Below are 16,822 nucleotides of genomic sequence, written 5' to 3' on the forward strand. Positions count from 1 at the left end.
TCGGCCTATTGCAGACAGTCTGAGCACTGATGGGAGGGATTGTGCGTTCCTGGTGTAACTCGGGCAGTAGTTGTTGCTATCCTGTACCAGTCCCACAGGTGTGATGTTAGGATGTACCGATCCTGTGCAGGTGTTGTTACACATGGTCTGCCACTGCGAGGACGATCAGCTGTCCATCCTGTTTCCCTGTAACCCTGTCTTAGGTGTCTCACAGTACGGACATTGCAAATTATTGCCCTGGCCACATCTGCCGTCCTTATGCCTCCTTGCAGCATGCAGCATGCCTAAGGCACGTTCACGCAGATGAGCAGGGACCCTGGGCATCTCTATTTTGGTGTTTTTCAGAGTCAGTAGAAAGCCTCTTTAGTGTCCTAAGTTTTCATAACTGTGACCTTAATTGCCTACCGTCTGGAAGCTGTTAGTGTCTTAACGACCATTCCACATGTGCATGTTCATAAATTGTTTATGGTTCGTTGAACAAGCATGGGAAACAGTGTTTAAAGCCTTTATAATTAAGATCTGTGAAGATATTTGGATTTTTATGAATTATATTTGAAAGACAGGGTCCTGAAAAAGGGAAGTTAATTTTTTTGCTGAGTTTATATGTACATAAAGTTGAAATCGGAAGTTTAAATGCACTTAGGTTGGAGTCATTAAAACTCATTTTTCAACCACTCCACATATTTATTGTTAATTAACAAACTATAGTTTTGGCAAGTCAGTTCGAACATCTAAGTTAACTGCGCCTTTAAACAGCTTGGAAAATTCCAGAAAATGATGGCTTTACAAGCTTCTGATAGGTTAATTGAAATAATTTGAGTCAATTGGAGGTGTACCTGAATATGTGGACAACTACAAATACCTAGGTGTCTGGTTAGACTGTAAACACTCCTTCCAGACTCACATTAAACATCTCCGATCCAAAATTAAATCTAAAATTGGCTTCCTATTTCGCAACAAAGCATCCTTCACTTATGCTGCCAAACATACCCTCGTAAAACTGACCATCCTACCGAACCTCGACCTCGGTCATTTACAAAATAGCCTCCAACACTCCACCCCACAAATTGGATGCAGTCTATCACAGTGCCATCCGTTTTGTCACCAAAGCCCCATATAACTACTCACCACTGCGACCTGTTCACTCTTATTGGCTGGCCCTCGCTTCATACTCGTTGCCAAACCCATTGGCTCCAGGTCATCTACAAGTCTCTGCTAGGTAAAGCCCCACCTTATCTCAGCTCACTGGTCACCATAGCAGCACCCACCCGTAGCACGCGCTCCAGCAGGTATATCTCACTGGTCACCCCCAAAGCCAATTCCTCCTTTGGCCGCCTTTCCTTCCAGTTCTCTGCTGCCAATGACTGGAAAGAACTGCAAACCTCACTGAAGCTGGAGACACATATCTCCCTCACTAGCTTTAAGCACCAGCTGTCAGAGCAGTTCACAGATCACTGCACCTGTATATAGCCCATCTGTAAATAGCCCATCCAACTACCTCATCCCCATACTGTATTTATTTATCTTGCTCCTTTGCACCCCAGTATCTCTACTTGCACGTTCATCTTCTGCACATCTACCATTCCATTGTTTAATTGCTACATTGTAATTACTTCACCACCATGGCCTATTTATTGCCTTACCTCCTTTACACACAATGTATATATACTTTTTTCCTACTGTATTATTGACTATGTTTGTTTATTATGTGTAACTCTGTGTTGTTGTATGTGTCGAACTGCTTTGCTTTATCAGTTGTAAATGAGAACTTGTTCTCAGCTGGCCTACCTGGTTAAATAAAGGTGAAATAAAATTTTTAAATAAAATAAACCTGTGGATGTATTTCAAGGCTTATACCTTCAAACTCAGTATCTCTTTGCTTGACACCATCGGAAAATCAGAAGAAATCAGCCAAGACCTCAGAAATCAAATTGTAGACTTCCACAAGTCTGATTCATCCTTGGGAGCATACGCCTGAAGGTACTATGCTCATCTGTACAAACAATAGTACGCAAGTATAAACACCATGGGACCATGCAGACGTCATACAGCTCAGGAAGGAGATGCGTTCTGTCTCCTTGAGATGAACGTACATTGGTGCGAAAAGTGCAAATCAATCCCAGAACAACAGCAAAGGCCCTTGTGAAAATGCTGGAGGAAACAGGTACAAAAGTATCTATATCCACAGTAAAACGAGTCCTATATCAACATAACCTTAAAGGCCGCTCAGCAAGGAATAAGCCACTGCTCCAAAACCGCCATAAAAAAGTCAGACTACGGTTTGCAACTGCACATGGGGACAAAGATCATACTTTTGGGAGAAATGTCCTCTGGTCTGATGAAACAAAAATAGAACTGTTTGGCCATAATGACCATCGTTATGTTTGGAGGAAAAAGGGGGAGGCTTGCAAGCTGAAGAACACTGTCCCAACAGTGAAGCCCGGGGGTGGCCGCATCATGTTGTGGGGATGCTTTGCTGCAGGAGGGACTGGTGCACTTCACAAAATAGATGGCACCATGAGGAAGTAGAATTATGTGGATATATTGAAGCAACATCCCAAGTCATCAGTCAGTCAGTTAAAGCTTGGTTGCAAATGGTTCTTCCAAATGGACAATGACCCCAAGCATACTTCCAAAGTTGTGGCAAAATGGCTTAAGGACAACAAAGTCAAGGTGTTGGAGTGGCCATCACAAAGCCCTGACCTCAATCCCATAGAACATTTGTGGGAAGAACTGAAAAAGCGTGTGCGAGCAAGGAGGCCTACAAACCTGACTCAGTTACACCAGCTCTGTCAGGAGGAATGGGCCAAAATTCACCCAACTTATTGTGGGATGCTTGTGGAAGGCTACCCATAACGTTTGACCCAAGTTAAACTATTTAAAGGCAATGCTACCAAATACTAATTGAATGTATGTAAACTTCTGACCCACTGGGAATGTGATGAAAGAAATAAAAGCTGAAAAAAAAAATTCTCTCTACTATTATTCTGACATTTCACATTCTTAAAATAAAGTGGTGACCTTAACTGACCTAAGACAGGAAAACTTTACTAGGATTAAATTTCAGGAATTGTGTATGTAAACTTCCGACTTCAACTGTATCTACCTTAATTACCTCGTTCCCCTGCACATCGATTCGGTATTGGTACCCCATGTATATAGCCAAGTTATCATTACTCATTATGTATTTATTATTACTTTTATTATTGCGTGTTATTACTTTTCTATTATTTATCTATTTTCTTTCTCTCTGCATTGTTGGGAAGGGCCCATAAGTAAGCATTTCACTGTTAGTCTACACCTTGTTGTTTAAGAAGCATGTGATAAATAAAATAACATGTGTTGGTGAAAAGTGTGTCTTGAGCATTTAAAACTTGTTAGGGACTAGGTCCCTGTGGCGGGATCAAATCATCAGAAATTTTAGAGCGCCACCTATAGTTTTCGATAAAACTCAAACTTTCATTAAAACACACATACAAGGTACTGAATTAAAGCTACACTCGTTGTGAATCTAGCCACCAAGTCAGATTTGTAAAATGCTTTTCGGCGAAAGCATGAGAAGCTATTATCTGATAGCATGCACCCCCAGAATACCAGACCGTCAACAAAACAACAGATTTTGCGGTAGCCGGCGCGACCCAAAACGCAGAAATAAAATATAAAACATTCATTACCTTTGACGAGGCAACCGAGTGGAGGAGCATGAGAGAGAAGAAAGCGAGGGAGGAGTGGTGGAGAAGGAGACGGTGGAAGAGCAAGTGGAGTGGGGGAAAAGTGCCCTGGTGGAAGAGATGAGGGGTATGGTGGAGGAGCTGGCGGGGGGGTGGTATCTCTCCACTGCCGCCATCACCAAAGAAGAGAATGAAGAGGAGGGTGCGATTGGCCGACAGTGAGAGGGAGGGGATGGTCAAGAGAGTGATGGGGGTGGGAGAAACCTCTGGGTTGCTGCTGGTTTCCCCAGGCCCTCAACTTCTGTTGGGTGGGGACACACCTAACAAGACTCAGGACTGGGTACAGGAGGAGGTGGGGGTAGACCCAGGGTGCAGGGCACCCCGGAGCCAAACACTATTCCTGCATCCTGGGTTGGTGAGATGGAGGAAGAGGGGGGGATGTCGGGAGTACGGATGGTGTTTTCACTGGTAGATATGGAGCAGGGGAGCATCGGGTGAGTCTCCTGTTTTTTTTTTCTGTCTGGGTTTAGAATTTGAGTGTATTACATGTTTTTATTTTATTCTTTCATGGGGTCTAATTTTACTTTTGTTAGTTTAAATGTAAGGGGTTTAAGGGATTTTGTTAAGAGGAGGGCGGTTTTTAGTTATTTGGAGGGTGTGGGGTTTGATTTTTGTTTTTTACAGGAGGTTCACCTGAGGGATGGAGGGGATGTTAGTAGGTTTAAGAGGGAGTGGGACAAGGGGAGTCGGTTTGGGGTATTGGGGGGGTGCACTCATCGGGGGTAGGGATTTTGTGTGGGCACAGGGAGGTAAAAGTGGAGGATTCTTTTGTGGTAATGCAGGGGAGGGTTATAGGGGTGGATGTCACGATAAGGGATTGTAAATTTAGATTAGTGGTGGTGTATGGGACACAGGTGGTGGCAGACAGGAGGGAGATGGTGGACTGTCTGACGCCCCTGTGTGTCACAAATAGGAAATTAGTGATAGGGGGGGATTTTAATTACCGGGCTAATGGCTTGCCATGGTCTGGTTGATTGTGGTCTGCACACTACTCCGAAAATGGCCGGTCCTACATGGCGCAACTCAAGGGGGGTTGAGCGGAGGCTCGACTATATTTTTGTACCCAGGTCTTTGGGTAAGTTGTCTTGGCGGCTGTTGCCTGTTTTCTTTTCGGATCACGACGGGGTGCTCCTGCAGGTGGGGTCGCCAGTCTGCCTCTTTGGTAGGGGGTACTGGAAGTTAGATCGGGATGTGCTGGAGGAGCAGGCTTTTGTTGACGGGTTTTATGGTTTCTTTTGGAGGCTTGAAGGCCTCTGGTCCATGTGCGAGGGGGTGTTAGAGTGGTGGGAATTAGTTAAGGTGAGGATTAGGGCTTTTATAATAGGGTATTGCAAGAGGGAAAAAAGGGAGGAGAGGAGGGAGGTGGATCGTATCCAAAGGTTAATTGAACTCGAGTACGAGGCAGGCAACCTCGGCGGGTCGTTTGACTGGGAGAGATCCGCAACCCTAAAGGCGCAGCTCAGGGAGTTGCAGGAGCGGAAGGCTCGAGCTTTCCTGGAGCGTGCGCATAGTGGCTTTCTAGAACACAATGAGACTTGTTCTGCTATGTTCTTTAAGTCGGTTAGGAACAGACAGAGTAGGAAGGTAATGCATGGCGTTAGGGAAGAAAATGGTAGTATAGTTAGAGAACCAGAGGATATGGTCAGGGTGACAACTGATCATTTCCAAGGTTTATTTAAGGAAAGGGAAATAGATGTAGAGCAGGGAAATGTGTTTTTAGAACACTTGTCCAGGCGGTTGCCGGAGGACATTAGAGAAGTGATGGAGGCCCAGATTTCACTAGAAGAGGTTGAGAGCGCTCTTAGGAGGATGGGAAAAGGGAAGGTGCCTGGGATGGATGGGCTGCCGGCTGAGTTTTATCTCAAGTTTTGGGGTATACTTGGACCAGTGGTCCTCGAAGTCTTGAAGGCCATTCTTGAGACGGGGGTCCCGGGGGGATCAATGGCTGTTGGTGTGCTGTCACTTTTATATAAGAAGGGGGAAGTAACAGACCTTGGCAACTGGCGGCCGTTGACCATGCTGTGTGTAGATTACAAGCTACTTGCAAAGGTTTTAGCAGACCGGTTGCGCACAGCCCTTCCCTACGTCGTCCATGAGGATCAGACGTGCGGGGTAGAGGGCCGCTCTATTAGATGGAACCTACAGTTAATCAGGGACTTCATCGCTTGGGTTGAAGATAGAGGACTGCCTTTAATGGTAGCAGCGCTAGATCAGGCGAAAGCCTTTGATCGCATGAATAGATCCTTTTTATTCAGAGTGTTAGGTCGATTAGGATTTGGAGAGAAGTTCATAGGATGGATTCGTACATTATATGTCGGAGCGGGGTGCCGAGTTAGTGTAAATAGTCACTTGGGTGACGTTTTTGACCTCTCGTCTGGGGTCAGGCAGGGTGCCCACTCTCGGCTCTCCTCTTCGTTCTGTACATGGAGCCTCTGGGGGCTGCCATTAGGGCAGACACAGGGGTGGAAGGCTTGTTGATCCCTGGAAGTGGTGGGCTGCGTGTTAAGATGACGCAGTACGCCGACGACACTTCCTTGCTGCTGTGCAAGGACTCGTGCCTGACAAGGTCCCTTGCCATCTTTGGGGATTTCACCCGAGCGTCGGGAGCGGTTCTGAACCATGCAAAGTCTTCCGTCAAGTTTTTCGGAAGATGGCGCGGTAGAACGGATGTGCCCGGGGGGTTATCTCTCTGTGAGGGGGCCCTGAGGATTCTCGCGGTCCATTTTGAGACCTCCGGCTCAGCGACGCTAAACTGGAACATGCGTATCGCAGTGGTACAGAGGAAGCTAGCAATGTGGAAGGCTAGGTATTTGTCTTTTATGGGCAAAGTCCTGGTCCTAAAGGTGGATGTGTTGCCGTCTCTTTTGTATTTGGCGTACATCTACCCATTGCCGGCTTGTCTGAGGAGGCCTCTAGTGAGTCTTGTGTTTCAGTTCATGTGGAGTGGCAGGTGCGAGTGGGTCGCCAGGGCACGCATGCTCTGTCCCATCGGGGAGGGAGGTAGGGGGGGGTACCACATTTCCCCCTCAAGCTGGACGCAATTTTTGTTTCTTTCTTGTTAACGGAGCTTGCTCATCCAGTGATACACCCGTCCGGTTACCTCCTGCGGGTGTTCTTCTCGTATCAGGCGAGAAGCGTAATGGTGTGGTCTAACACGGGTCCTCGGGCGGAACAGCTGCCGTGGCACTTTGGTCATGCGGCCAAGTGGCTGCGTGTGCACCCTGAGGTTGAAGTTGCCCGAGTAGGTTTAGATCACAGGCACCTGTACGAGGAGGTCAGAAAGGCAGGGAGTCCGGCGCCTGTAGTGGGCATCTCGGAAGTGGTCTGGGAGGGAGTGCAGGTGCGGGGTCTGGACAACAGGCTCAAGGACCTGAATTGGTTGAGCCTCCATAACTGCTTGCCGGTACGTTCCATCATGTACCGGTATAGTTTGGTGCAATCCCCCACCTGTCCAAGATCCTCTTGTGGCAGGGAGGAGACTGTGCGCCATGTCTTTTGGGACTGTGCCTTTGCCGGAGTAGTATGGGCTAGGGCACGGGTGTTGTTAGGTTTGGTAAGGGGGGATTTTGTATTGATGTGGGCCAGGTTAGAGAGAGTTGTAGGGAGAGCGAGAGGGACGGATAGGGACAGGTTTCTGCTCTGGCTTCTTATGAGTCTCTTTAAACGGGGGCTGTGGGAAGCCAGGCAGAACATGGTGAAGACAGGGAGAGATTGGGGGTGGAAGGGATAGTGAGGAGGGTGGAAGGAGATTTGAGGGGAGGATGAAGAGGGAGGAGAGGAAGTGGGGGCAGCATGCTGCTCGGGAGAGGTGGAAGGGGGGTTTAGGGCTGGGTGTCATTTAGATTTGTAAGGGGATGGATTAGGGACGGGGAGATAGGGATAGGTAGTTTGTAGGGTGACGGGGAGGGAAGATGCTCCCCTGAGGTTTTGTTTGGGGTTTTTGTTTAGTTAAATTAGTTAAATTAAAATACCATTATTTGAGTATGTATGAAAATTATGAGTTGTAAAGAGTGAATGGTATTGAAGATAATAAATTATTTTTTATTTAAAAAAAAGATAGGCTGTATAGGTTTTTCACGTTCCGTTTGTTGTTTTTGTATTGTTAATTTTTCCTTCATTGAAGATGTATCGTATTAACCACGCTGCATTTCAGTCCGACTCTCTTTCGACGGAAGAAAACCGTAACAGAATCACCCACCACACCAGGACCAAGCGGCGTGGTGACAGGCAGCGGCAGCAGGAGCTACGAAGTTTGGAATATACGACTTGGGAGGAAATAGACAGGTGGGCGGTCGACCCAAAGAGAGTGCCGGAGCCCGCCTGGGATTCGCTGGAGCAGTGCGAAGAGGGTTATAGAAGAATGGAGTTGAAGAGACAAGCACGGCGGTGCAGAAGGAAGCCCGAGAGTCAGCCCCAAAAATTATTGGGGGGGGCTCAGGGAGAGTGTGGCAGAGTCAGGGTTCAGACCTGAGACAACTCCCCCTGTTTATCGTGAGGAGCAGCGATCACAGGACTTCTGGACTTGGGAGGAGATATTGGACGGAAAAGGACCCTGGGCACAGCCTGGAGAATATCGCCGCCCCAAAGAAGAACTGGAGGTGGCGAAAGCGGAGAGGCGCTGGTATGAAGAGGCAGCACGGCGACGTGGATGGAAGCCCGAGAGTCAGCCCCAAAAATGTATTGGGGGGGGGGGCTCACAGGGAGTATGGCTACGCCAGGTAGGAGACCTGCGCAAACTTCTTGTGCTTACCGGGGGGCTAAAAAGACCGACCGTGTTATGCTGTGGAGCGCACGGTGTCTCCAGTGCGGGTGCATAGCCCGGTGCGGTACTTACCAGCTCCTCCTATTGGCCGGGCTAGAGTGGGCATCGAGCCAGGTAAGGTTGGGCAGGCTCGGTGCTCAAGAGCTCCAGTGCGCCTGCACGGTCCGGTCTATCCAGTGCCACCTCCACACACCAGTCCTCCGGTGGCAGGTCCCCGCACCAAGCTTCCTGTGCGTGTTCTCGGCCCAGTACCACCAGTGCCAGCACCACGCATCCTGTCTAGCGCTGTCAAAGCCTTCCTCCTCTCCAGCGCTGCCGGAGTCTCCCGCCTGTTTAGCGCTGTCAGAGCCTTCCTCCTCTCCAGCGCTGCCGGAGTCTCCCGCCTGTTTAGCGCTGCCAGAGCCTTCCTGCTCTCCAGCGCTGCCGGAGTCTCCTGCCTGTTCAGCGCAGCCAGAACTGCCAGTCTGCATGGAGCAGCCAGAGCTGCCAGTCTGCATGGAGCAGCCAGAGCTGCCAGTCTGCATGGAGCAGCCAGAGCTGCCAGTCTGCATGGTGCAGCTAGAGCCGCCAGTCAGCCAGGATCTTCCAGATCCGCCAGTCAGTCCGCCAGTCAGCAGGATCTTCCAGATCCGCCAGTCAGCCAGGATCTTCTTCAGATCCGCCAGTCAGCCAGGATCCGCCAGTCAGCCAGGATCTGCCAGAACCACCAGCTAGCCAGGATCTGCCAGAGCCAACTACCTGCCTGAGCTTCCTCTCAGTACTGGGCTTCCTCTCAGTACTGGGCTTCCTCTCAGGGCTGAGCTTCCCCTCAGGGCTGAGCTTCCCCTCAGTGCTGAGCTTCTACCTCAGTCCCGAGCTGCCCCTCAGTCCCGAGCGGTCCATCAGTCCAGTGGGGTCCTTGGTGAGGTTTATTAGGACAAGGTCGGCGGCGAGGGTCGCCAATCTAAGGACGCGTTACAGGGGGACTAAGACTTGGTTGGAGTGGGGTCCATGTCCCGAGCCGCCACCATGGACAGACGCCCACCCGGACCCTCCCCTATGGGTTCAGGTGTGTGGCCGGGAGTCCGCACCATGGGGGGGGGGTTCTGTCACGCCCTGGTCTTATTTTTGTGTTTTCTTTATTTATTTGGTCAGGCCAGGGTGTGACATGGGTTTATTTTTCGTAGGTTTTGGGATTGTGGCTTAGTGGGGTTTTCTAGCATAGTCTATGGTTGCCTGAGGTGGTTCTCAATCAGAGGCAGGTGATTCTCGTTGTCTCTGATTGGGAACCATATTTAGGCAGCCATATTCTTTGAGTGTTTCGTGGGTGATTGTTCCTGTCTCAGTGTTTGTTTTCACCAGATAGGCTGTATAGGTTTTTCACGTTCCGTTTGTTGTTTTTGTATTGTTCATTTTTCCTTCATTAAAGATGTATCGTATTAACCACGCTGCATTTTGGTCCGACTCTCTTTCGACGGAAGAAAACCGTAACAACAGTAAATCTAACCATTAGAACTGGGATCACAAGAAAATATGTTCATTGGTCAGTAGGTTTGTTTATTGGCAAGTCTGTGACCCTTGACCCTAGCCCCCCCCCCAAAACGTATTGGTGTTTTCTACCTACTTCTTATGGGATTTGAAGGAGGTGTAGGTGAAGCTTTTCCCCATGTATTCCGAGAAGAAGACGCTGTCTCTCATGGCGATGTTGTAAACCTCGTTCCCGGAACACTTGCCATAGGTCCTGTGCCAATGCTCTGGAGACTGCTGCCCCTCCCTGAAGCACATAGAGTCATGAAGAGGGTATTCATATGAAGTGTAACCATTTAGCTGGGTTTAGTTTAGGCTTTCGCTGCAGACAATTGAACAGGTATCACATGAGGGTCTGTAGCATTTGTTCCTTTTCGACAACTTGATGGGTAGTGTAAAGAATTGGGTAGAGACTCGTGGGTTGGCACGTTGCCTACTGTACTTTTCAGATCTTATGGAGTGTACACCATTGAAGTGTTGACTAGATATGAGGGTGGAGGGTGGTTGTGTACTTACAGGCCCTGTGAAGTGTGGACCAGTAGGGTTATGAGGGTGGAGGTCGCTGGACAGATGCAGTTCAGGGCCAACATGGCATACTTGAATTCTTCCTCACACACAACATGATCTAAGGCAAAGGAGAATAATAACATTTGACTACATTTTAAAAAGAGTATTACTGAGATGAGACTCAATGAGAGGAACCGGAATACATAGAGAAAATATAAATGCTAAACTAGAGAAGGAAGGGTTAACCCATTATTGGGGCCACAATTCAGGATATTCCCAAAGAATCTATGCCAAGGTCCCACATCATCTAAACAAATGTTTCTTAACAGTACATTCATCTGTCTTTACCTGCAAATTTCACATGGAATTTATTCTCTGGCTTCAGAATCTGGACATAAATGGGGCACTTTGGAGCAAAATCCTTCACAGCCCAAGCTCGCAGAATTGTCTGATGGTCCTTAGAGGCAAACAAGACAACAGAGACACATCAGAGGTACATTTGTTAGAGCTGTTTAAAGCGACATTGCTTTATGCACTGCAGTGTGGTTATAACATTGGCGCCTAAAAACAATGGGTGACCGAGCACTCTGGGGTCTCGGGCCCTTGCTCTGGAACAAGCTCACGCTCCACCTCCGCAAGCCCCAGACCACCACTCCCTTTAAGTCTGAGCTCGTATATGAGCTCGCTAGTATTATAGCTAATCTCATTCGATTTTACACATTTTGACAGGCTGAGAGGAAATGTTGCTTTTCACAAGCGGGATCGTCTGAGACCAGCCACCTGGACGGCTGATGAAACTGTGGGTTTGCTCAACTGAAGAACTGAAGAACTGAAGAATTTCTGCACAAACTGTCAGAAACTGTCTCAGGGAAGCTCATCTGCCTGCTCATTGTCCTCACCAGGGTCTTGACCTGAATGCAGTTCGGCGTCGTAACCAAATTCAGTGGTGAAATGCTCCCTTTCGATGGCCACTGACACGCTGGAGAAGTGTGCTCTTCACATATGAATCCTGGTTTCAACTGTACGGTGCAGATGGCAGACAGCGTGTATGGCGTTGTGTGGGAGAGTGGTTTGCTGATGTCAACATTGTGAACAGAGTGCCCCATGATGACAGTGGGGTTATGGTACGGGCAGGCATAAGCTACGGACAATGAACATAATTGCATTTTGAATGCACAGACATACCGTGACAAGATCCTGAGGCCCATTGTCATGCCATTCATTCGCTGCCATCACCTCTTGTTTCAGCACGTTTCAACTTGTAGACTTGTTTACGTGCTGCTGTGCAGTTTGTTGCTAACCTTACTTTGCCACCTGCCAACTTTACATTTTTAATTTTTTAATTACCGTTTTATTTTATTTTATTTATTCCCTCGCTCGACTTCTTTCATTCAACTTTTTCACCCCGGGATGCTTTATCTGGACGTGGTTCGTCAGGACCTCCACCAGCCAAAGCTAAGCAGTAACAAACATTACGTCTTCTAATTGCAGTCGATGTAAATACTAATTTACAGGGGAACGATTGCCTTATGGCGAGGATAGCTGTGCTGCAAGCCCAGATTCAGACGCAATCGTGAGGGGGTAATTTAAGTGTAGGAAAGGATGAAACCGTGTCTGTGCCACCAATAAGTACAGATAGTAGTATAAATCCCCACGCACAGTCCCCGGACAATTTTCTCATGACTTCTGGTAGGAATGCTCAACCAGTGTTGCTCATTCAGCCGACAGAAACTTTCCACAACATACAGTGATCGCTACATAAATAGTCATATTAAGCAACGGGTCGGAGTCAGAGGGCGAGCCTTCTCTGGTCTCTCCTCCTCCCGTTATGGGGTCTGAGACACCGAAGCCTCCCACCATTAGCTCTGACAAAGTGAAAACCCTGGTCATTAGCGACTCCATTACACGCAGTATTAGACTTAAAATGAATCATCCAGCAATTATACACTGTTTACCAGAGGGCAGGGCTACCGACGTTAAGGCTAATCTAAAGATGGTGCTGGCTAAGGCTAAAACTGGTGAGTGTAGAGAGTATAGGGATATTGTTATCCACGTCGGCATCAACGATGTTAAGATGAAACAGCCAGAGGTCACCAAGCTCAACATAGCTTCAGCGTGTAAATCAGCTACAAATATGTGTCGGCATTGAGTAATTGTCTCTGGCCCCCTCCCAGTTAGGGGGAGTGATGAGCAGAGTCTCACAACTCAATCGCTGGTTGAAAACTGTTTTCTACCCCTCCCAAAAGAGAAAATCTACAGATAATTGGCCCTCTTTCTGGGACTCACCAACAAACAGGACCAAGCCTGGCCTGCTGAGGAGTGACAGACTCCATCCTAGCTGGAGGGGTGCTCTCATCTTTTCCACAAACATAGACAGGGCTCTAACTCCTCAAGCTCCACAATGAGATAGGGTGCAGGCCAGGCAGCAGGCTGTTAGCCAGCCTGTCAGCTTAGTGGAGTCTGCCACGAGCACAGTCAGTGTAGTCAGCTCAGCTATTCCCATTGAGACCGTGTCCGTGCCTCGACCTAGGTTGGGTAAAACTAAACATGGCAGTGTTCGCCTTAGCAATCTCACTGGAATAAAGACCTCCTCTGTTCCTGTCATTATTGAAAGAGATTGTGATATCTCACATCTCAAAATAGGGATACTTAATAATATTAGATCCCTCACTTCCAAGGCAGCCATAGTCAATGAACTAATCACTGATCCTAATCTTGATGTGATTGGCCTGACTGAAACATTGAACACATGAATTTATTGTGTTAAATGAGGCCTCACCTCCTGGTTACACTAGTGACCATATCCCCTGCACATCCCGCAAAGCCGGAGGTGTTGCTAACATTTATGATAGCAAATTTCAATTTACAAAAAAAAGACTGCATTTTCGTGTTTTGAGCTTCTAGTCATGAAATCTATGCAGCCTACTCAATCACTTTTTATAGCTACTGTGTACAGGCCTCCTGGGCCATAAACAGCATTCCTCACTGAGTTTCCTGAATTCCTATCAGACCTTGTAGTCATGGCAGATCATTTAAAAAAAAATTTAAACTTTAATATTCACATGGAAGAGAATGTGTAGATATTACTATGCTAACTAGTAGTAACCTTTAGCATATGGTTTGCTAGTGCCCATTCAGGTCTGTATTGACCTAATGACCACATGTTGTTTATTCACATTATGCTAATGCTCCCGAGTGGTGCAGGGGTCTAAGGCACTACATCTTTGAGCTAGAGGAGTCACTACAGACCTTGGTTTGAGCCCGGGCTGTATCACAACCGGCCGTGATCGGGAGTCCCATAGGGCGGCGCACAATTGACCCAGCGCCTTCCAGGTTAGTGGAGGGTTTGGCTGGGGTAGGCCGTCATTGTAAATTAAGAATTTGTTCATAACTGACTTGCCTCGTTAAATAAAGGTTAAATAAATTTTAAAAATGCAAATGCTACATAAGCCACTAATGTTAGTGTGCTTAGTATGCTTAGGACACCCCCTGAATGTCACAGTATAATTTGACCTATGACTTTGTCTTTACTTTCAGTAGTACAATACAACTCCACTCTAGCCTGGTCTTACAAGCCACTTCATGTATTTCTTTCAGTTTATATACCCTACACTCACTAGAAGTACAGTTCAGACTGAACTCTGCCAGAGATAACAACAGACAAATGGTGTACTGGTGAGGGCAAATAGAGGAAAAATCTGTACATTTAATAATCAGACTAGCTGAAACTAAAATGATCTAATAATATTACTGTTCACTGGCTAAAATGCCTTGGGTATCAGCAAGTTTTTTTAACGAATATTCAGCAATGAACAAAATATGAATTTAACCTCAATCTAACACAAAAAGTCTGTGTCACACCCTGATCTGTGTCATCTGTCTTTGTGCTTGTCTCCAACCCCCTCCAGGTGTCACCCATCTTCCTCATTATTCCCGGTGTATTTATACCTGTGTTCTCTGTCTGTTGCCAGTTCATCTTGTCAGGGCCTACCAGTATGTTTTCCCATCTCCCTGCTTGCTCAGGTTCTGTTCCCAAGTTTCCACAGTTCTGACCATTCTGCCTGCCCTGACCCCGAGCCTACCTGCCATTCTGTACCTGCCTGACTCTGACCTGTTTATGAACCTTTGCCTGTCCTCACCCCGAGCCTGCCTGCTGTTCTGTACCTTATTGACTCTGCCCTGGATTACGGACCTCTTTGACCTGTCTTTTGCCTGCCCCCTGTTTTAGGTCAATAGACATCTGTGACTCTAGCTGTTGTATCTGGGTCTTATCCTGAGTTCTGATAGTTTGGACAAATGCCTTGTGGGCTGGTCTCTCCTTAGGCCAGTGGGCTGGTCTCTTGGTCCCAGTCTGCCACTGATTTAACACTTGTTGTAGCGGTAATAGTAGCAAATGTACGTACTGCGGCAGTGCGGTCCACCTCACAACGACTGCTTAGGATGAAACAAGCCTCGGCATTGTCCAGTCTGGAAAAGAAGGACAGCCATTCAATACCAAGTGGTAACATCTCAATACTCTACAGTGGCTTCCTCTCATCTCCTCTCCAACTGTATAACTACCCACACTCATCTTAAACATAGGAGAGGTGAAAGGAAAGCAATATGGTGGATGCCTATTGCCTATTCACTATTGTTTTTTTTTACCAGTCCAGCTCTTCCACATCAGTGCAGTTGAAGGAAAGGAGACCAAAGATCCAAAGAGAGGAAACTATTTTAGCGGAATGAGACACAGTCCTTAGTGTTGGTGACTCACTTGGCCCGTATGAGGTCCTGGTCTTTGAGGGCTGACCCCTGGAGGTAGATGACACGCTGGGACCACAGGGGGATCTGGAGGACCCGACGAACCTGGGGGTCCATCTCTGTCGGACACAGGATGATGACGTAGTAGTCCTGAATGGGGAGGAACACAGAGGAACAGCCTGGGTCGTGTTCATTCGACACTAAATAGACGAAAACGGACTTAAACAGGGAGGGACTACCTGGAATTGTCCAATAAGTAATGCACATTTCTGTTGCCAAGTGTTTTAAACCCTTTCCTATTACGTGCATGAATGAACAAACCCAAGCATACACGCACGCACACACAAACTCAATCACCCACCCACACGCATGCATGCACGCACATACAAATACACACACCTGCAGCCCGGGGTGGGCATAGAACTCATTGAGGAAGTCCATCAGGAGGTCTATCTTGAGGGAGCTGACACACAGCACCACATGTTTCTCCGTCTGGGCCCGGTGACGGCTGTAGTTCCCCCCTGACTTCTGTCTCTCCATCCACAGGTAGGCCAGCTGCTCAAACTGACCAATAGCGCCCAGCACAGGCACACCTTACTAATACTGCTCATGTTGTGCAAAACAAATGCTCAAGTCAACCAAATAGGCTAAATGCATGGCTAAATGCATACAGTTCACCCAATCCGACACATTTCGTAATATAGATTAAAGCGTTTATCTTTTATCGCTGTGTTCTTCCATCCTGGTCCTATTGAGCTATTATTTTCTCCAACCCAGTACCAACACGCCTGATTCATACAGTCAACTAATCATCCAGTCAGGTGTGTTATTACAGCTAGACGGTACAAAAGCCTGCATATCCTTCAGGTCTCCAGGACTAGTACTAGAAAAAAGCTGCTTCAACAGAACATTGAAATTGTGTCCATAAAAAAGGCCACAGTAAATTGCCTGTTTTTGTCTTCATTTTATGGCAATATGTTTACAGGGAGAATGGCAGAACAGCAGCAGTAGGGATACTTTTGGCCTACCAATGCCTCTACAATGCCTCGAGCATGATTATGCACCGTCTAGTTCAGCTGGCTCCCTACTTGCATGTGTTCTATCGATTTGGCATTTCCTAGATGTCCAAACATTAGCCCAATTGATTTCCCTTTAGCAAACAGTGTGGTCATTTTGTGTGTGTCTGTCTGTATGTGCGGTGCAATGTGTGTGTGTGTGTTTGTGTGTGTGTGTGTGTGTGTGTGTGTGTGTGTTTTTGGCCAACTCTCACCTGAATGGGCAGCACCACAAGGGCCACTGAGATCATGATGATCACTAGCAGTTTGGAGGGCCACACGTTGGGCGTGACGTCGCCGTAACCCACTGTGGAGAACGTGACAACACAGAAGTACCAGGAGTCGAACAACGTCAGGTTCTTGCCCGCCCGCTCCAGGTGCTGGATTCCACAGATACTACCAGGGATACAGGAAGCAGTAACACAGAGGTTGTGAAGGGAGTGGTGTCATTGCATCATTTGGGGACAGTTTACCAGACACAGATTAAGCAAAGTCTTTGATTTTTAAGGATTTTCATTTGA

At 47.5% G+C, this 16,822-nt stretch overlaps 1 protein-coding gene across 1 annotated transcript in view; it reads right to left on the reverse strand.

Moving 5' to 3' along the window:
* Positions 1 to 16,822, reverse strand: part of LOC112260210 (potassium channel subfamily T member 2-like) — an 88,464-nt gene that overhangs the window by 58,424 nt on the left and 13,218 nt on the right. Inside the window, exons 9-15 of the mRNA XM_024435141.2 lie at positions 16,517 to 16,697; positions 15,646 to 15,810; positions 15,260 to 15,396; positions 14,910 to 14,973; positions 10,855 to 10,963; positions 10,516 to 10,624; positions 10,097 to 10,246 (exon numbers count right to left, since the gene is read on the reverse strand). Of these exons, the coding sequence (XP_024290909.2) occupies positions 10,097 to 10,246; positions 10,516 to 10,624; positions 10,855 to 10,963; positions 14,910 to 14,973; positions 15,260 to 15,396; positions 15,646 to 15,810; positions 16,517 to 16,697 (915 nt within the window). The remainder of the gene's footprint in view (positions 1 to 10,096; positions 10,247 to 10,515; positions 10,625 to 10,854; positions 10,964 to 14,909; positions 14,974 to 15,259; positions 15,397 to 15,645; positions 15,811 to 16,516; positions 16,698 to 16,822) is intronic.

The sequence above is a fragment of the Oncorhynchus tshawytscha genome, linkage group LG10, assembly GCF_018296145.1.
Source record: "Oncorhynchus tshawytscha isolate Ot180627B linkage group LG10, Otsh_v2.0, whole genome shotgun sequence".
Classification (NCBI taxonomy): Eukaryota; Metazoa; Chordata; class Actinopteri; order Salmoniformes; family Salmonidae; genus Oncorhynchus; species Oncorhynchus tshawytscha.